Source organism: Miniopterus natalensis, chromosome 21, assembly GCF_054644295.1.
Source record: "Miniopterus natalensis isolate mMinNat1 chromosome 21, mMinNat1.hap1, whole genome shotgun sequence".
Taxonomy (NCBI): domain Eukaryota; kingdom Metazoa; phylum Chordata; class Mammalia; order Chiroptera; family Miniopteridae; genus Miniopterus; species Miniopterus natalensis.
In genome coordinates this window covers 7,422,297-7,442,995 of record NC_142101.1, presented here as the reverse complement: position 1 = coordinate 7,442,995, position 20,699 = coordinate 7,422,297, and the positions used below count along the sequence as shown (strand labels likewise).

Here is a 20,699-nt window from a genome sequence, read left to right as displayed (position 1 = left end):
CCTGAATCCCCAGGCAGAATCTGGTAAAGGCCTTTCATCTAGGCCCCCCGCTGAGTGCGGCTGAGACCCTTTCCTGGCCCCACTGCAGGGCCAAGGGAGGCTGACTTGCTTTACCAATTCTGCTATGTGAGGCAGGAGGGGATGTGTCAGAGAGCAGGCCTGAACTTCTGCCTAAAAGTCACGGTGATGTCGCCCACTTGGCCCTCTCAGTGTCCGCCACCCTGACCTCCAGGAGGAGCTCAGGGAGGTGAGGGTGGGCAGGTGGCAGAAGTAATGCTTCTCCTGTACTTTCAACCATGCACATGCACCACTTTTGGGGTGCGTGCAGATTTCTGTGTAGAATTAGAAGGCGAGAGGGCTCTTGGATGTGGGTTTATGGAGTGTCACTGTGTGTGTCACACGAATGAGTCTGGGTCTCAGAAGTGAGTATGCAGGTGTGCATACTACACGACACAGATGGTGTTTATAAGTGTGTGTTTCATATGACACATCGTGTCCACACACATATGCACACAATTTGGGGATAATCTCTAGCTCCCTTTAGAGCTACTGGATTTGCCCAGATGCCAAAAATGGTTGGCTTTGTTTGCACGCCTTCTCTAAAACATTTACAGAAAACACAATTCCCTTGCTTCTTCACAAGATTAAGGGTCTCATGTCTAAGAGTTAAAAATGTGAATGTAAAAGCTCCATTGATAATGAGTTCCTCGGGGTCCAGTTTTATATGGAAATAAAAAGGAGATGCAGATTTTCTGGGGTGTGTATGTGTGTGCAGAGGTGGGTGTGTACACGGGCAAATCTGTGTGTGGTGGGAGCATATGTTAGTCTACAGAGAATTAAAACAAAACTACCACGTCTCACAAAATAACTTTCTTTGACTGACTGGGGACTGTGAGGTAAAAGTCACAGCTTGGCAGTGTTCTTTCTTTTTTTAAAAATATGTTTTTATTGATTTTAGAGAGAGAGGAAAGGAGAGGGGGAGAGAGAGAGATGGAAACATCGACTGGCTGCCTCCTGCACGTCCCCAGGGGGACCGAGCCCACAACCCGGGCATGTGCCCTGACCGGGAATCGAACTGGTGACCTCCTGGTTTGTGTGTTGAATCCGGGTGGGCTGTTTTCTTGATTTAGCGTATTAGAGTATAGATCTGACGTTCTTTTGATTCCTCCCTCAAAGAGAGACAGAAACTTCCCTCCACTCATTGCCTTTCTTTGAGTCTTATGGGTGTCCCAAACCAAAGGTAATTCAGGGATAAATGAGATGGAAGAAATAACGGGAATAGATGGGATGTCTGGAGATTGGTAGTATTAGATTATATCCAGCAGCACCTGAAAGCACGGTCGTTGCAACTGAAGAAGGTTTAGAGAGGTTGTTTCTCATTAATCGTGACAGCCTGAAGGATAGATTTGCTCAACAAAGGAGAAACTGACCCAATTATGATTAATAGACACTGTTAACTGAAATCAGAAATGTTGGCCATACAGTGGACGAGACATAAGAATTATGGCTGGTGTTGTGGAGTCAACAGAAGTGTCCTCAGACTTTGAAGACTGCTGGATGAGTGGGAGGAGGGGTGCCAGTCGTCGGCGTGGAGCCCGCCTGGGACCTTGCTCTGAGGGGAAGGTGTCCAGAGCGTCTTCCTTGTCACTCCCAGTTCTGACCTCCTGGCCAGTCCCAGGACCGTGAGAGGGTCTTGATTTAATCTCTGTGGACATGTGGGTGCTCAGAACTGCTTGGTGCAGCTTTGCTCTAGAGGCCACCACACTGTGGCTTTCACCCAGAGAGTGAGTTTTATGCAGAGACTTAGGAAATTATAGCTGCTTAATGGAAAAGGGCATGTTTAAGGCCCTGGGAGAGATGGTGTAACGTTCATGGCCGGGTGGCGAGGTCTGCTTCGATCCTAAGAACAATCTCCATTTCAGTCTGAGATAAGCGAAACAGTTCAAGCGATGGTATCTAGCAAGATCTAGATTCTTCTGGGGAAATGAAACTTTATATTTTCTCTGGGCTCTGTGAACCAAAATGGGTTAATTTTAGCTGTTGAATGGAATCTTATATTTTTAGCAAGAAAAGAGGGTAACATCCTTGTGGATCCCCCCCTGGGAAGTCTCCACAGTTATTCAGCTGTCTGTATGCTTTGATGAACTGGAAGTTTTTCTAAGTAGCTCATTAATTTGAGTATTGATATCAATTGGACATGAAGTTTTCGCTTTAAACAGAAAAGAAAAATTTGTGATGTTTTGGTTTCAAACAAAACAAAAGATAACCTAAGACATTTGGAAAAAGAAACTGAGATTAAAAATTTGTTGTTAATCGTCACCCGAGGATGTTTTTCCATTGATTTTTAGAGAGAGCGGAAGGAAGGGACAGAGAGGGAGAGAGAGAGGGAGTGGGGAGAGAGAGAAACATCAGTGTGAGAGAGACACATCGATTGGTTGCCTCCTGCACGTGCCTCAACTGGGACCGGGGATTGAACCCACAACCCAGGTATGTGCCCTTGACCAGGAATCAAAGCCAAGACCATTTGGTCCCTGGGCCACCACTCTAATTACTGAGCCACACCAGCCAGGGCTTTGCTATTTTTGAAAAAGCAAAGAAAAATGTAGGAAGTGTTTGGAATATCCTGGAAAAATAAATGATAAAACCTGCAAATCTTGGCCTGACTGATGTGGCTCAGCTAGTGGAACGTTCTCCCGTGCGAAGAAAGGCTGCCCGATTCCGGGTCAGGGCACATGCCTGGGTTTTGGGCTCGATCCCCAGTAGGGGGTGTGCAGGAGGCAGCCGATAGATGCTCTCACATCGATGTTTCTCTCTCTCCCTCTCCCTCTAAAAATCAATAAAAAACAAACAAACCAAAAACCCTGCAAATCTCAATGAGATCGACTTGCCTGTTTTTCAAATCTGAATTGCCAGCAAGTATCTGCCTCCAAGTTTCACTGGACAGCGCTACCAGGATTCTGTTTAGCCTGCTGCGCCCTTGGTCTCCAGGCTGTGCCAGACACGGAACCAAGTCCCTGTGCATGTAGAGCTTGTATCCCAGCGGAGAGAGACAATAGAAAACGAAGGAGTAAGAACAAAGAGTGAGTCAGCTGGAGAGGACGCTGTGGAAAACCATGAAGCAGAGGAGAGACACAAGGGGAGGGAGGGGTGCTGCTTTACGCAGGTATCGGCCAGGCCTTTCTTCCCCGGGGCCGACTGAGCAGAGGCCTGAAGGATGTGAGTGGGCTGAGCCATCTGGGACAAGAGTGTTTCAGAAGGAGGGAGTTAGTGCAAAGGCCCTGAGGCGGGGTTAGGCAGAGTGGTGACGTTATTTTGTTTGTGGTTGTGCTGTTGTGTTAGCTCATGTCAGTTTTGTGGGTGGGTGTCCAAAAGGTATAGGGATTGGAATATGCCAGTGCTTGCTTTACTTACCTTCCCCTCCCTCCCTCCCTGCATTGCTTGCTTTTTAAGACTCTCCTGCAGTTACTCTTGAGCACCCCCTGTAATTACTGATAAACCCAGAAGTCTCTGACCGGGCCGCTCTGCTGCTTTCTCATTTTTACCCGATGGCTCAGGCTGTGTCTCTCCTTCTAGGTGTGCAGGACCCAGAGACTGTGCAGCGCTCTGAGGAGGAAAGTCAACGAGATTGAAGCCCAGCTCCCGGCCTTGCTCGAAGCCAAAATGCTCGCCGTGTCAGGTAACCGGAGATAGAGAAGACACTGAGGCAGCTGCAGTGGACTGGTGACCACTGCCATCCATGTTTTGTCCTTGACGAGCATTCTGCCTGCGACTTAGGTCACGCTCAACTCTGCAGAGCTTTTCCAGGGAGTGTCACTGAAAGCCGTGGGATAAATGGGCAGCATGGTCTCCTTGTAAAGGGATGGGCCAGACTTTTAAAGATACATGTGCACACACAGCAGAAAGTAAGTTATTTGTGTAGGTACCGTAGCTTGGCCTTCCACTTCTTGTTTCTTTGAGAGTGTAAGGCCACACGTGCTCCGTGTCACTCTCGCCGACGTTTCCACAGCGTTATGTACCTGTAGATGCTCAGTGAGGATTATGGGATGTAATCAACCCCCTCCCATAGGGGGAGGAATGATAACATGAGACCCGGTGATGCACCCAGTTTAACGATCTAGTCATATATTATAGATTTTTGGAGATTCTCAGCAGACCACAGTCCCTGCTTAATCTGGTAGTTATTAAGGGATATATTTTACTCCATTAATTAGGTTGAAAACACTAGTTTCTGAAAAGAGTATCTCGCCCTGTCTTCTGAATAGTGCTTTAAAATGTTCTGCTGTATTGTTTTATTTTATTTTTCCAACAGCTATATTAAGTTGGTGGGAGAGATACCGACCGAGGTCTCAGGGAGCAGAAGGGGAGCTTGAGGCCCTGGGGTGCCCTTTGGTTAAGTTCACCCCGTTACTGAGAGGCGGCAGATCGGGGTAGAGTCCAGGTGTGACATAGGGATAGCTCATCAGCTTCAGAAGAGCCATAAACCTTTAACAAAAGGTGTAATAATTACACATATGGGTTTTAAATGGATTTAAGGAGGAATACAATAATTGGCAGCTTCTGCTCTTCAGACCATTAAACAAGTAATGCTGGCAGCTAACGAGCAATTTGGTTCCTGGCGCAGTCTTGCGGATTATTTACGACCAGGAGACCATCGAAATGGGAGCGTGGGGCTGGCTCCCAACAGCTTCACGTGCCATTTACTTGGAATTACGGCCCCACTGGCTGAGAGGGAAAAAGGAGCGCGAACACAGTCTTGCTCCTGAGTTAGGGCTCTGCTTTCTCACTCAATCCATCATCCCCGGAATGCAGGCGGAGGCGTCTCTATTAAGCCCAAGGGAGGAGATGCATCGTTCACGCAGCAGAGCCAGCCCTCTCTCGGACGTGAATAACCCCTTGTTAGAATCCCAGGAAGCATCCCTATGGTGGTGGATCGCATATGGGGCCTGGGCTTTCTGTTCAGGTCTCCCATCAGCTGAGAAAATCAGTGAGGCCTGAATAACTGGGCTGGGCACCCGTCTCTTGCCCCCCCGATTTCCAGATTACTCCCTAGCCCTTGGCGAAGGGGCCTTCTAGTCACTGGCAGGGTGGTCTTCATTCTTTGCAGCTTCTGCATGTAATGCGATTTCTGTTTCCTTTGGAGCTACACTCCACGGCTGGGAGGGCCTGAGGAAGGAAGAGGTACTTCCCTTAGGATCCTCATGGCCTGTTTTAGCACCTTCAGAGTGGCAAACCCTCACTCCGTTAGACAACAGCCACAGGACAACCCTCTCCAGAAGGAGCCTGTCTCGTCTTGGGCTCTCTCATGAATGCTGAAGGCAATGCCCCTGAGAGTCTCAGAAGCCCCGGTGAAGGGAAAGGATCTTAAGGGATGCCCTTAAGATGACTGGGCAGGGCCTTTTGTCTGCCTGAAACTGTGATTCATGTCTCAGATCTCCCATCCTGGATTTGATCAGTGGAATGAGGCCTTTTCTTAACTTGAGGATCACTTGCTACCTGCAGAGATAAGGGAAAAGAAAGTTTTATTTTCAAACTCAGCAAGTCCTAGCTTCTTGATATTTAACAGAGTGTTCTTTAAGTCACTTCTCTTTTCTTGCATTTTGTTATAGGCAACACAGAAGGCAGTGGGCACTTTTGTATTCTGCCTGGAATCCTCTGAAAGCTTGATGGGGCCGAGCAATCTGCTTCTGAGCTCCTTCAGTGGCTGTTGGCAGAAGGTCTCTGTTCCTCACCACATGGGCCATGTCACAGGGCCACTCCCAACATGGCAGCTGATGTCCCCAGACCAAGCGATCAGAGAGTGAAAGCAAACAGGACAGAAGCCACCGTGCCGTGTTGGAACTTCGTTTCCAAAATGAGTGGTAGGAGATTTGGCCAGGGGGAAACCCCTTGACCAGCTGTCCTTACTGCTGAAGGTTCCTGGCTAGTGCACCTGTAGAAAAAGGGCTGTGGTGGCATCCATACTCCTTATTACAATGTAGTTTTGTCCCTAAGTGTCTGTGCGTTCTGCTGTGCCCTCCCTTTATGGGTGACTCCTGGCCACCTGACCACATCACTTATTGAGCTGTATTTGGTGGAGTAAGCACTACCACGAGGTTGGAAGAACCAAGTTCAAGTTCAGTAACCTCATGGGATCTCCAATACTTTGTGACCTTCGGGTGATCCCTTTTTGGGTGATCATAGTTTCTTCAACTGGAAACCAAGGAGAGTCATTAGAAAATCTCTTCCTAGATTGTTGTGAAGACTAAATGAGACAATTCATGTAACAGGAGCCCTGTCATCTATAAAGTCCGACTCTCAGAAAATGGCCTCAGTAACTGACCCCAGATACGATGAAGTGTGTGCATGTGTGGGTAAATATTTAAACTCAGACGCACCGAGGACAAAGGTAGAAAAAACAGAGTGGGTAAAATCAGCTTCAGCTTCAGCTTCAGCTTATGCCTGGAGGTTTTTAATTGTGTTATTTGTAGAATAAAATATTTTGACAGGTGCTTTAAAAAAACAGATGTGAACACCCAAGGGTGCCCCCCTCGCTGCCGAGAAGGCACCTGTGCAGCGTGCTGGCGAGGGCAGGACATTCATCTCCGCACCGGTCCTCTGGTGGCATCGGGAACAGGCCCATTAGAGTTACAGAGATTGGGGTCACCGGGTCGCTGATGGGAGATTCAGAAATCGGCGTTTGTACTGTTCTGAATTTTCATCGCCGAGCTCTTGGCCAGTTTTAGCAATCGGCCAGCTTTGCCGTGCGGGCTGGGAACTGAGGCCAGAATAACTATGAGATACTAACCGAGGGCGTGTAGCCTCTTGATGGCTCGCGTTTTGATATTAATGGCCCTTTTGGGAATTTGACTTCTGTATGTGTGACACTTCCAGGTCTATCACGATGCATTTTCCTGAGCCATACTCCTCAGGCTCCGGAAGGGACCCAGGATTGAATCAATGATTGCTTCTGTCTGGTCGAGGGCCCTGGTCTCTGGGGCTCTCGCTGAGTTCGGGTGGGTCCGAGAACATGTTTCCAGCAAACTTGTGCAGGGGCTCGCTGTCTGTGTGGTCTCTTCCCATTGGTTTTTAGAGGTCTTTTCTCCTGAACTGTTCTCAGGAGGAGATGGCACACTGTGGTGTATTTTGCCTGGTGGCACAGTTAGGGGCACAGCTGGTGCCCACCCCACTGTCTGGTAAACCTCTTGCTTGAAAGCGGGGTCCAACAGGAAGGCTGAGGCTTCCTGGGCCCGGACTGAGAAGGGACACTATGCTCAGTCTGCTCTGTTCCGAGGCAGTCCCACCTGGGGGCTGGTCCTCCCACAGGCTCCCTGAGAGCACAGCCCACTGGGGGCTCAGCCCTCAGCAGCCCTGGCCTGGTCGTTGTTCAGGACAGAAATCACAGATCCAAGAAACGCTTCTGTTGTGTTTCTGGTTATAACGCAGAGCTCGTGGAAGTCCAGTCTACTCTCCTAGTCAGGACTTCGCTTTTCCTTGATAGGTCCCGCCCACCAGCTTGGCATCGGGGCCTCCTGGCGTTGGGTCTCCACCCCAGTCACACGTCTCCTGCTATGCGCTGGGGACAATGCTCTTTGCTCTCTAAGCCAGGTTTCCCATTTCTCTTCTGGACACCTTGCCTCCTTCCCTCCTGCAACTGCCTCCATCTCCCCTCTGGAACAACGAGCTCTCCTGGGGCATGTTTGCCTCTTATAATAATCTCATCACCTTTATTGAATGGTCACCTGCTGGGGACAGGGCTGTGCCTCGTCCTTTTTGTGTTTTCCCACGACATGACAGACAAGAAAGAGTTTCGGAAGGTATTTACCTAATCACGGAATAGGAATAGGTGGGTGTCAGTGACACAAGTGCCAAGTGCTGGGTGTGCAGAGCGCCTTTAAGGTGGAAAAACATCTGTAGCCTCTCCCATATTTATGTCAGCTGGAAATATGCCTATTAAATAATAAAAATACTGAAGAAATGAACAGCACAGTTTAGTACTTCAGAGGGGTGGGTTCAGGAGTTATGTTTGAGTGGAAGCTTCCCCATGTTTTATTACTATGTGAGCTTCAGCAAGATAGTTAATTCTCCGGATTTCAGTTTTCTCCACTGTAGAGATAACCACATGTATTTCATTGACCATGAAACACCCCCCCATTATTTTATATACTTACCAAGAAAGAAAAGCTCCTGTCAGTTACGCAGTGACACAGTGCTTTCTGTGGCTTAGACTTTTTGTTTTCTACTTATTGAAATAGCTCTTTTAGATGTATTTAGGCTTTAAAAAATCACATATATTACTCTTTAAAGAGGAAAATATAAAGAAAATGACTGGGTTAAAGTTTTCTAAAATGCCTTCTTATTCAGAGTCTGAGTCCTAAAGCCCGTTTCGACTCAAAGCAGCCGAGGTCCCTGATTTTGTTCCCTCCCTTTGTATTGGTGAAGCTACTGGCGATGCCACATTTTCCCTCCGAGAATGAACTGCTGTTTTCTGTAGGATTTTCTGCCCAGGCCCTGACATTGTTCTTCAAGGTTTAAGTGCTGTGCTTTCCTGATCTTACAAGTCCGTGCCAACAGAAGGTTTTCAGCAACACCCAGACTGAAAGGGCCCTTCATTGATTTGTACATTGAAACACCAGGGGTTTGCAGGTGTCAGCCAGGCCACCAAGAACAGCAGTCAGGTAATAAGTTCATCCGGACCACCTCCTGGCTAACAGTGAATGTAAGAAACCCCGGATCAGACATGTTAACATGTTAAAAAAAAGTGCGCCTTAGAATAGATAATATAAGGCATTACCTCCCTCCCAGGGATGAGGTGAGATTTGAGGAAAAAAGGTTTGTGGCTATTAGTGTGATTACGGTTATAATAAATTTCTAGGAAACACGGTGGAGCCCTCCAATAATAATAACTGTTACTATGGAGCATTCATTAATATGATGTACTTATTCATGTATGATATAATTTCCATATTTAAATTTTTCCTAATATACAGGGAGGGGCAAAAGTGGGTTTACAGTTAACACAGAGTTTATTCTTATATTATTATTAATTAATTATTGTATTATTTTCCATATGAACAATTGTAAGTGTACTTTTGCCCCACCCTGTGTTTTCCCTTTTCTATAGAGGTCTGATTTACCTTCGGTGAAATGCACAGATCTTGAGTGCCTAGTTCTGTGAAGTTTGACGCCCATGGTGTCAGCAACCCGATGAAGATATTTTTATTGCCCTAGAAACCTCGCCCCCGTGCCCCTTCCCGGTCCCCTACCCCCACCCCCTCCCTTCCCAGCAGCTCTGTTCTGATGTCTTTCCCCGTGGATTAGTGTTGCCTCTTCTAGACCTTTATCAGTGGAGTCGTGTGGCCTGCGCTCTTCCGTGTCTTTTCTTTTTGGAGACAGCATCTGAAGAGCTGGTGCCTTTTCCTTGCCCAGCAGCCTTCCACGTGTGCATGTCCCACTGTTCGTACATTTCCATCTTGCTGGACCTTGAGGCTGTTTCCAGTTTGGGGCTGTCGTGAGTAGAGCCACTGTGAACATTCGAGAGCAGTTTTTCGTTGCATGTTTTCATTTCTCATGGGTAAATGCCTGGACGTAGAACTGCTGGATCAAAGCACAGACATATGTTTAACTTCATGAGAAACTGGCAGCACTTGGCCACGTGGTTGCACCATTTTACGCTCCCACTGAGACTGAGGGCTCTGGGGGCCCCACAGCCTCCCCACGTAGAGGGTTCCAGTCTAGGGAACCTGAGCCGTCTGAAAGGTTTTGTGGACTCTCTAGGCTTTAATTTGCATTTTTCTGGTGCCACTGATCGACAACGCCCTTTCATGTGCTTATCAGCCACCTGTGTGTCTCACTGTGGGACGTGCCTGGTAGTCACTTGCCCATTTTCCAATAGGGTCATTCGTGCTTAATTATTGAGTCGTAGGATTCAAGTCCTTTGTCAGATATGCGTATTGTGGGTGTTTCCACCCAGCCCGTGGCTTATCTATTCATTTTCTTAATGGTATTTTTTGATGAGTAGAGGAGTTTTAATTTTGATGAGTTCCATTTATCCATTATTTTACAGTTAGTGTTTTTGGGGTCCTATCCAAAAATTTTGCCTATTCCCAAGTCAGAAAGGTATTCTCCTGTATTTTCTCCTAGAAGCTTTATAGTTTTTGCTTCTGCAGGTAGGTCTGTGATCCATCTCTAATTAAATGTTGTGTATGGTTTGAGGTGTGGCTCAAGGTTAATATTTTCCCCATTCAGGTAGCTCACGTTCCAGTATCACTTTTGGAAATACTCTCTTTTGCTCATTGGCTTTCGTTGGCACTGCGGTTGAAAATCAGCTGACCGTGTGAGTGTGGCCTGTTCTGGACTGTCCGTTCTGTCCCACTCACCTGTTTGTCTGTCTATACCAGCACCATTCTGCCTTGACTTGCTGTGGCTTCAGTGTTAGTTCGAATTCAAATAGCATATGTCCTCTAACTTTATTCCACCTTTCAAGGACTGTCTAGGTCTAACTAGGTGTTTGCATTTTCCTTTACATTTTAGAGTAAGCTTGTCAGTTCCTACAAAAGACCCACATGAGATTTTGATTCATCTACAGATAGTTTGTTGCCGATATTTAGAAATACAATTGATTTTGTATATTGACTTAGTATCCTGCAACTTTGCTAAATGCAGTGTGTCATATATTTTGCTCTGTGGGCCGCTTTACAGAATTTCATGTTTATTCTTGCAGCCACTTAGGAAGCAGGTGCAATCATATTTTATAGGAAGTTTGCCCAGAAATTACATATGATACATTCTTTGCTCAAGGTCATTCAGTTTGTCATTCAGAGTAACGTGGACCAGGATTTGAATTTAGGTTTAGCCTGACTGCAAGGCCTAGTCCCTTTCTGCCTTATAATAATATTTCACTTCTTTAAAAAAAAAATTCACTTCTTTGTCATTTGGATATTTGAACGTACTGATTCCATGTGGCTTCCCTGGGTTTCACTGGGACATTTTTGTGTCATCATATTTCACAAGGACATGAATTGGCCAATGGAACCCTTAAAACAGACATAACAAGAACACAGTGATAAAGAGACTGGTGGTTGTTCCAGCCTAAAGTGGACAGTCAGTGTTTTCCCAGCTTCCTGCACAGAGGCCTGTCAGTGCAGTTGGATGTAGCTGCAGAGGTCGTCCCCCTGAACCCACAGTGTTCGTGCGTGTTGGCTGTTGCTAAATCTTCCACGTGTGGGGATGCCTTAAAGTTTGTTCTCCCTCTTTCTCTCCGCAATTGCTGCAGGAAACCATTTCTGTACAGCCAAGGAGCTGGCAGAGGAGATCAGCGCGCTGACATCGGAGAGGGAAGGGCTGGAGGGACTCCTGGACAGGCTGGCGGCGCTGAGTTCCAGGGACGTCACCAAGCTGGGGAGTGTGAAAGAAGATTACAGCCGGCTGCGAAGGGAGCTGGACCACGGGAAGGCTGCCCACGGTGAGAAGTCATAACTGTCGCCTGGTGAAATATTTATGAGATTTATTGTGTTGTGCGGCCAGGCAGGTCATTCTGGGCTTCGCGTGGACGTCCCTGAAGTGCGGCCTGGAGCACACACTTCTGCTGGAGGATTTTTTTGGCAGGAGCCTTGGCAAATGGGGTAGAATTACTTGGCAGCTTTTGTTTTGCGATTACACGTGATGTTCTTTCTTTTTCTGCTCTCTTCCCGCTCCTCTCCCTGGATTTGCTAACGGCCTTGTAATTATTTAGAGCAAGCTCTCCCTTGGCACGGGGCTTGAGAACTTTCTCTTGTTTCACAGTTGTCTTCCTTTTGCTCCTGGCTCTGTTTTCTGGCTTGACAATCACAGATGGACGCAGGCTGACTCAGAGGGAACCGAGAAGAGACTGGGAAGTGGCCCTTCTCTGTGCGCTTTCTGAGAGTCTCTTGCCCCAGGAATGATGCAGGAGATGCCAGAGCTGCCAGGGCCAAAGTAGCCGCCTGTTGGCGGGGTCAGAGTATTCTCGTGGTCTTTCCCCAGGCTTGTTGTTAAGCGTAACTGAGGTCAACTTGAGGCTTGCTCCCCGAGGGATAGTCTCAGAAGATGCCAGTTTAGTGCAAATTGATAAAGTGAAAAACTTACTTCTTTAAAAAAGTAAAGAATTTATGATGATTCAGTTTCTATTATGCAGAATGCAATCATAAGAAGCAAATTCAGATTTAAAATATATTAGGTGCTGGAACCTATTCCTTTACCAGTAAATGAGAGAGTAATTCCCATCCCATAGGCTGATATAGTGGCTCAGGTTAAACTAGGCATCTTATAAAGGGTGTGTGTGTGAGTGTGTGTGTGAGTGAGTACACGCCCTTGCATTTGCCCTGGGAACTCCAAGTTTCTGGAGGGCAGAGATCACACACAGCATATCATGGTCCCTACATAAATTCTGTTTATGAAAGACACATCTACTAAGAGTGACTATATTTACAGACTATGCTTATTTCAAAAGCAGTAAGAAAGGACTGGGGGTATTAGGTGGCTAGATTTGAAATAAGCCAGCGGAAATTGGGTGTGTCATTTTACTGTGAGAAGGCTTACTAAATGGCGCGTGGAGAGGTTTCGTCACAGAGCTCGGATGGTCATTGTTACCACGTCTTTGTGGCGATGGACACCCCTAAGTTGGCTCAACTCAGAGCTGCTTCCCCCCCCCCCACTTTTCCCCCAAGCTAAGTATGTCACGGAGACTGTACACCTGAGCCTTGGTATATAACTGTCGCCCCGAGGGAGGACAGTGCGCTCCCCAACATGTAACAGCGTGGTTTCAGCTACTGTAGGAATGAGCACTGTATAGTTCAAATGAATTTTTGCTATCGACTTTTAAAAATTGGGTAAACAATGAAAACTAAGGAATGTCTCATATCATCACTACACAGTTTTTGGCACAAAATGGGGAGTGTAGTATATCTGAGAATAAAGATGTTGGCAAATTGGGACAAATTCAGTACATCGGCGTTTCCACGGAACAGTTGAGCTCTTGAAAGCCATCAGTCTCTCTTTAAAAAAGGAGCCGTGCAGTACCTCCCGAGTGTCAGCGTTGTCACTTCGCTGAGTATTTTGAAAATGATGAATAAAACATAAACAAATGGAACGAGAGATTGTTAGCCTGGATTCTAAATTGCAGATGGCTCATTACTGCGGCGAGGGCGTCCTGTGTCTCGTACTTGGAATTTGCTGGATCAGCTGCCCTCCCCCCGTGCTGTAGCCTGAAGCTGGTTTTTAACCGATCTGATGTGACTTGGCTGCGGGTGAACCACATTAATAATCTTGGGTTGATGAGAGTATGGGGGACAAAGAAAATAAATGAGTAACGAATTCCTTAGTAAGTTAAAGCTTTTGTCCGTTGAAATGAAGTCAGACTAGGCTGTCGTTCGTTGGGTTTTGAGAGTTAAAAATTCAGAGGGAGCTCTGTGCTCGGGTTTGAGTGCAGAGCAAATGCAAAGGAATATATGCATGTGCACGTGTGTGCCATGAGCTGGCTCTTTCTAATATTTGCTGAAACATTTTAAAGTAAGACTGTTTAAGAAACGAGCTGTGGGTATCGTGCTTGAAAACCGATTTTGACTCCCGGCAATGGTTGCAGGGTGCGGCTTTCAGGAGAAAAAGGCAGTTCAGGGCTGGACGAGCAGCTCCAGGACGGTCAGGGCCCCGGACTCTTCTGTTCTGTTCACCTGCGCCCCCCGACATGTAACGTTTGGTCCAAGACGGCTGACAGTTTCATGATGTCCAAGTCCTGCTAGGGCTCCTGTTTCCATAGCAGAGGGGTGATTCGCGCTCTGGGGATTTTGTGGTGTAACTCGGGTGCAAAGGAGGTGGCCTTAGTGACAGGAGTGCACCTGCAACGACTCATCTATCCCCGAGGACCTTGCTTTCGGGTCACTGACAATATATAGGTCTTGAGTCTCTGGCTGGATTGAAAGTCCATTGAGGTCAAAGCTCTGTTCTTATGTTTCATTTGTGTCATCGCGGTCTCCAGCACTGTGTCTTTAGAAACAGCCAACATACCATCAATATTTGTTTGTTTCCTGGGGCCAGATATTCCTTTATTTTTCATTACAGACCCACGCCTTGGATATTCTTTTTTTCCTAAGGGTTTGAACTTTCTTTTTTATTTTATTTTTATTGATTTTAGAGAGAGAGAGGAAGGGAGAGGAATAGATAGAAACATCAATGAGAGAGAAACATTGATCGGCTGCCTCCTGCGTGCCCTCCACTGGGGATCAAGCCCGCAACCCGGGCATGTGCCCTGATGGAATCGAACCCGTGACCTACTGGTTCATGGGTTGATGCTCAACCATTGAACCACACTGGCCGGGCTGGGATCTTGATTTTAAAAAAATTTAAAAATTAATTTTCTAATTTAATGAGAGCAGTGATAAGTCTGATGGTCTTTTGTGGAAGTTGCTCGAGTCGTCCGAGGCAGATATTCAGACTTAGATGTCAGCAGACAGAACAGTGTGTTGAAAAGGGACTGACTGTGCCAAAGTGCTCGTGGGCACAGAGAGACAGGAATTCGCTCTGAATCCATTGACCCTGCCACAGTGACACCCGTCCCTCTGAAGAGGGGAGAAAGGATGTGCTTTAGTCCCTGCCAGCTGTTCTCAAGACTTCAGGAGGACACCTTTGAATTCTGAGCAATTTTAGGTGCGGTGAAATAGAACGAAAAGTTAAATCTATCTTCCAGCCCCTGGATCCTTAGGGAAATTACCTGCTAACCTTTAATTATTGTGGATTCCAACCTTTTTGTAAGGGAGAGTGGGATGAAAAAAGTCAGTAACATTTTTAGTTCGCTGCATGTGCTTTTCAGAAAAAAAGACAACCCTGAGATTTACACGACTGCTTTTCCATCGCTTGTTGGTAATCTGTATTGTACTTTATTAATATTGTTGATTTCTCACTGTAACTCAGATATAAAGGAAGCAGACGTCAAGGGGAGAGATTTAATCACAGAATAATCAGGGCTAGAATTTTAAATAGGACGTCATTAGCATGTCAATGCATTTTCCCACTTTCTGCCAGCTGCCCTCTTAGAAAAATACTGTAGATGTTCTCAAAAACCCTCTGGGGCTGTGGCCCCACGAGCTGTCAGGAAAGAGCAGAAAATGCTTAAAAAACGTTTAGGGGTTGTCAGTGCGGATATCAAATGTCAGGGTCTCGTTTTTTTTCCCTGGTAGTGGTGGCTGGCTGTGTCCAGCTTAAACTCATTTGCTTTTCAGTGAGTGGGGAGGAAGCGGCAGGCAGAGGGGCAGCTCAGGAGTGACGGAGTTGGAGAGGAGTCAACTTGTAAATTATGGTTCAGGACCAGTACCTGCCTCTCGCTTTAGACTAGAAAGGCCATATGTCCATGCTGACACAATCCTGCTCTTATTTTTGGATGACTTCATAATTTTTGAGCTTGAAATAGCTAATAAGAGTAAGTGTGATGTCCTCCAGTGAGATACGAGTGTGTTTAGCTCTGAATTCCACGGGGGAGACTTTTTAAAAAAGGTGGTCACCTCACGCCTAGTGAGACGGGGCTTGCAGTTTAGGGAGTCTGTGCTTTACAAGTTCGCATATCTAGGTGGTAATTCTCTTTCCACATTTATCAGACGTATTTAAACGTGATTTCCAAGAAAAATTTGACTAGGAGAATATAAAATCTGCATGCCTTTTCTTTTTTTGTGGGTGGACGGAATGGAGAACTGGAAAAAAAAATATATAATAGAGACGCAACAAAGTTAACTAAAAAAAGAAAGTTGAGGCTAATGAGAAAGTGCTAATGACAGGTGTTAATCGTGTTGGTTGAGAACATGATGTAGTAATGAGCTTCCTAGAAGTCAGGCCAAAAAGGCGGTGGAAGCATCATCTGCCCCCTTGAAAGCAAGGTAAAGCACAGGACTTCAGGAACGTGGAGTGGTATGGATACCATTGTAACGATCTGGTTATTATTTTATAGGAAAGGGGTAAAGGGAAGACTAGATAATATAGGCATGCCATTTATCCAGCTTTGCCAAAAGGCTGCATTTAACCCTCTCCAGGACTGTTCCCCGCTCTCCACGGGGCAGGGACTGGACAAAGGCAGCTTGGACACATGTCCAGTGAGGTCTGAGTGACTTGGGAAGGTGCCTACCTGTCGGTCAGTCACACCTGGAAACAGGTAATTGGTCGGAATAGGTGTGGCCACTGCAGGGGTGTGAAACCTGAATATTCGAACTTCTGGACAAAGGGAGGCCCTCCCTCTTTTGCCTCTCTTGGCTCTTGCCTGTCCAGCTCGCCTGCGCGCCTGCGTCTCCTGTTACAGGGGTGCACTCCCCTGCACCCACGTGGCTCACGGCCATGTGGGATCCACGCAATGGACTAATGGCCTTTAATTAACTGATGCTGAACTGGACCTGGCTGCCACATGGGACGGAAGCCCTGGACGCTGGCTTTGCTTTTGGCTCTGCTGAACCCACAGCTGCCCCTCTTTCAGGACTGGCTTAAGGGAATCGGGACATTGGGAACTGAGGAGTGTAACCCCAGGCAATAAAGTCTTGCTACCGCACCTCAGTCTCCCGTGGGGGCTTCTGAAAGTGCTCATTTCAGGGGCACCCAGGAACCCCACTAGCTATGGAGGAACCCCACTTGTGTACTCCTCTGATAGTGGTATTAAGTTCTTGGACGGTAATTTTTGAGAGTGCAGTGGAAAGTCCTCATGAACAAATTTGCAACAAAGGCAGATGTGCTTTTCCCATGGCTGTCACCAGCCGTCTCTGGGAGGCTTCAAAGAAAGGGTTCATGGTGGATAGACCGAAACACAGACGTCAGGTCCGTGGGTGTGTACGTTTTCCCCACAAAAAATACGTTTTTTCAGCAGATTCTTAAAAGAGTCATTCCAAGTTTTCTCAAAGTTTAAAGAGCATGATGTTAACGTATCACACTATGGACATGAACTGGGAAGAGCTCAGGCTAATTAGGTTTAAATACGGAATCTTCCAGTGATCTGAGATGATTCGAAGGTGAGATTTAGAACCTGGAGGGATGGCTCATGGTCTTATTCTGTAGACTCAGCAATGTCACGTCTTTCTTCTGGGCTTCGATGACGACCTGCATTGTGGACAGCGTGGCTCTCTTTGGGTCAGATGGTGACAGAGCTCTTGATGACCAAGGACCAGACTCTTTGTCTTAGAACCAGATGAGCACTGTAGGTTCTGTTTGTGGGAGGTGTAGATTGTTATATGGGAAATATTGGCGTCTGCCTTTCTAAATTGGAAATCTTTGCTTATTTATATTGAAAGTATACGTAATACAAACTTTTGAAGGGAAACTTCTTTTTAAAAATTTCAAAATCTTTTTTTGTCAAGTTTTACCATGGGCTGAGCTTTCACATCTCTCAGCATTTGCCTTTGATTTATTAATCAGTTTATTTATTATTTTATTATGATCCCAGTTAAATACTTTTTTTCTTCTTTACAATTGTATCCTTGCATCACTATTAGTATGGTTATCTCTCTTCAGCCACTTTTTGCCTGTGAATTTCTAAGCCTGAAATTTGCAATAAACTCTGTCCCCCTTTTATTAAATAATTGTGACAGTTCTCTTGGGAGGTGTCTCCACAACAGCCTATGTTACTGTTAGCAGCGAACAGCACCAGATGTTAGAACTCTGCCCTTGAGTTCAGCTAACAAGGAACTCAGAGCCAGGGCACTCAAATACACATAGAAGTTTGTTAGAAAGTCACAGAGGCAGGAGCGAGTCGTGGAAGAAGTGAGCCAGCTGGGCTGCGTGGACCCAGGAAGCAGGTTACAGAGGCTAAAGAGGGGCCCTTGGAGCTTAGGAGAAAGAAAGCAAAGCTATGCGCCTTGAGGAAAGAAGGGGAAGGAAAGAGGCTGGTGTGTGTGTGTGAAAGAGAGAGGGAGAGAGAGAGAGAGAACTGGAGCTCGTGAGAGCATGAGCAGCTGAGTCCTTTGTCTTGAGAGTTTTTATCTGCTTTGCAAAGGTGGGGATTTTAGGGGAGGTTTCAGGGGAGGATCTCAATAGAATATTCACCAGCTTTTCCAGGTGTGTCCTCTCAGGGTCTCCACTGAGTGGTCGGCGCTAGTGTGGAGGGTCATTAGTCAGTGCAGCTGGTCCTGACGTCACCCATGGCACTGCCCCACCTGGCTTTGCTGCTTCCCTGGGCCTGGGGCGGAAACACAAGGGAAGCCCAGATCTTGTTATCTTTAGGGCTTAATGCTTAAAGGAGTCGTCGTGCAAGTGCTTGTAGGAGAGTCACTCGCGGCTATTCTCTGGACCCCTTGTTCCTCCTCTAAGGGGCTCTAAACCACATGACATGCCAGGGGAGGAAGGGTCAGAGGAGGGTCTGAACTGCATGACCGGAGATATGCAAGGAGAGGAAAGGCCACCCTGGGGGCAAAGTCCCACCTTACAGTCGTCCTTTGCTAGGCACCCAGGGCTTTCTTCCCTGTTGACCCACGTACCTGGCTGATCACTCCTACCCTGCCCATGCTGCGTAACTGCCTGCTATACCATAGGGACGTAGGAGCCCCCGTTTAGCGTCAGTTCTGTTGCTTGCTCATCTGCGTAGCACCTGGCATACGCAGGCATCGCAGTGTGAAGTTTGATGAACGAATGGTCTTTAGGGAGTCACTGAAGTTTCTCCGCTTCTCCTTGTTGCATGTAACACACCAGATCTCTAAGTTTCTTATCCATCCATCCATCCATCCATCCATCCATCCACTCATCATTTCAGTAAGCATTTATTGGGCACCCACAATATGCCAGGCACCCAGTGAGGACTTTCTGGTCCAGAATTAATCAGACAGTCCCTGAGGCTGCTGAGTCGCCATTTACCTAGTTCCTTCGGGCCTGTAATTCCCATGATTCTATCCACTTTGTTCATTTTTTTCTCACTCTCAACTACTTCTGATCTCCTTCCCTATTTTTGCCCAGGTGATTATTTTTAGAGGTCCTGGCTAAGGTCACTTCCTTCTCTGTTTGCCTCCTCTGCTGGCCTTAGCTGTGGTCCAGCCACATCGGCCGCGGCGGGAATGCGGCGAGGACGTGAACTGGGTCTTATACCCGGTTGCAGTGGGCAGTTTCTCACATGCCAGTTTGGGGCAGGAACCTGATTCTATGTAAGAGGGAGGACACACATGACTTTTAAGTATCCGACCGACATAATGCGTTGTAGATCATTCTTGGCAACCAGTATCTGCCCTAGTCTTTCTGCATTTCATCCGGACTCTGGGCTTGTGATAGCGTCGGTGTGTGTGCATGCTCAAGCATGTGCGCGCACGTACACACACACACACACTCATACCCACCCTCCTGAAGACTGAGCTGGGAATGGCGGTAAATGGGACTCCGTGATTCCTAGAGACAGCCCACGTGCTGAGGCTGGGAGAGGGGATTGCTTGTTGCATGGACCTTACCACGTGTTGCAGAACATTTCACACCCCAGCTCACTGGCTTTTGTGCAAACCCTCCCCCCCCCCCCCCCCCCGTTTCTGAGTGTTCCTGGGTGGGAGCTAACAACTTCCACACTATGTGATGATTTGAAAATGTATTGTTATTATTACGACAATTAGGACTTAGCTGGAATTAGTAGAACTTAATGCTCTTATGTTATTTTTTATATAGGTCCTTGTAGGTTTAAAAAGGAGTTCTCTTAAGAGGTCTTCCTGTGTTCTTTATCGTATATATTCAGCACGCATTTGCTGGTCCTCTCTCTGTGTGCGGAGGTCAGCTATGGCTGTGGTGGATCGAATATGTTCCTTGAAAGGAAGGAGCGATCCCTGCATGCTGTCACTTTCTCTCCAGCGACAGATGTTGACCACAGTCTTCTTTGTTCTTAAGGCCTTGCTCCAGCCAGACCCTGGGCTGCGCCTGGCCATACCTTTAGTCCCCGAACCCTCCAGACACTGTGTGGCCCTGGCACTGCCTCCTTTTTACAGGTGAAGGTGCCGAGGCTTAGAGATGATCAGCGCCTTGTCCAAAGTCACATGGACCTGGGGGGTCAGAGCCAGGATTCGAATCTTTTTTTTTCTGGAGTTTTACCCTTTACATTGTTTTATGTTCTTCCTGAACTTGAGTCCTAACCTGAGCTTCTCCCCCTGTTCCTTCACCTCACCGCCCCACCTAAACACTGCTCTCACCGTCAGGACTGAAACAAAAGCCCACCAAAGAGCCTCTCGCTGGTGCTGAGTGCTCTGAAAAGGGAGGCCTTGTTCATTTCTGAAATTTCCAAGTACACTCTTTATATTTGATGCCTGACATGATGATTGACTCTCTGCAATTTTATTATACCAGCTGGGTCATTTAACTCCATGGGTGGTTCTGTCACCCTCATGATAATCACAGTTTTTTGTTTTGTTTTGTTAAAACTCAAATCCTTGTCTGTTGAAGGGCCGCGAAGAGGGACTTAGCATACTACAACAAACAAGAAAAAAGTTGAACTATGGCAATTGAACTGGATATATATTTGTTAACTTTAAATACGTTTTTGATATTTTTTCCCAAGACCTGTTGCTAATTCTGCGTCCTGTTCTAAGATGCTCACACGCCAGTTTTGTGAGGTTTTGCGGAATTCACCGCATCGCTGCTAACTGTGACGGCTTTTCTGCTGTCAGCTTCCTCGGTGATTAATTTTGTAAGAAAGATCTTGTTTTCCTCTTTGGCATTGCCATGAGTTACGGCTTCCTGCCATTTTCTCAGTGTGCTTCCTCTTCTTTGAAGTTGCCATATGC

The 20,699-nt window shown here is 46.8% G+C and overlaps 1 protein-coding gene across 1 annotated transcript in view; it reads left to right on the top strand.

Annotated features, from left to right (window-relative positions):
- The window catches only part of DISC1 (DISC1 scaffold protein), a 193,043-nt gene that overhangs the window by 55,645 nt on the left and 116,699 nt on the right, over positions 1-20,699 (top strand). The window contains exons 7-8 of the mRNA XM_016196007.2: positions 3,574-3,676; positions 11,252-11,440. Coding sequence (XP_016051493.2) covers positions 3,574-3,676; positions 11,252-11,440 — 292 coding nt within the window. The remainder of the gene's footprint in view (positions 1-3,573; positions 3,677-11,251; positions 11,441-20,699) is intronic.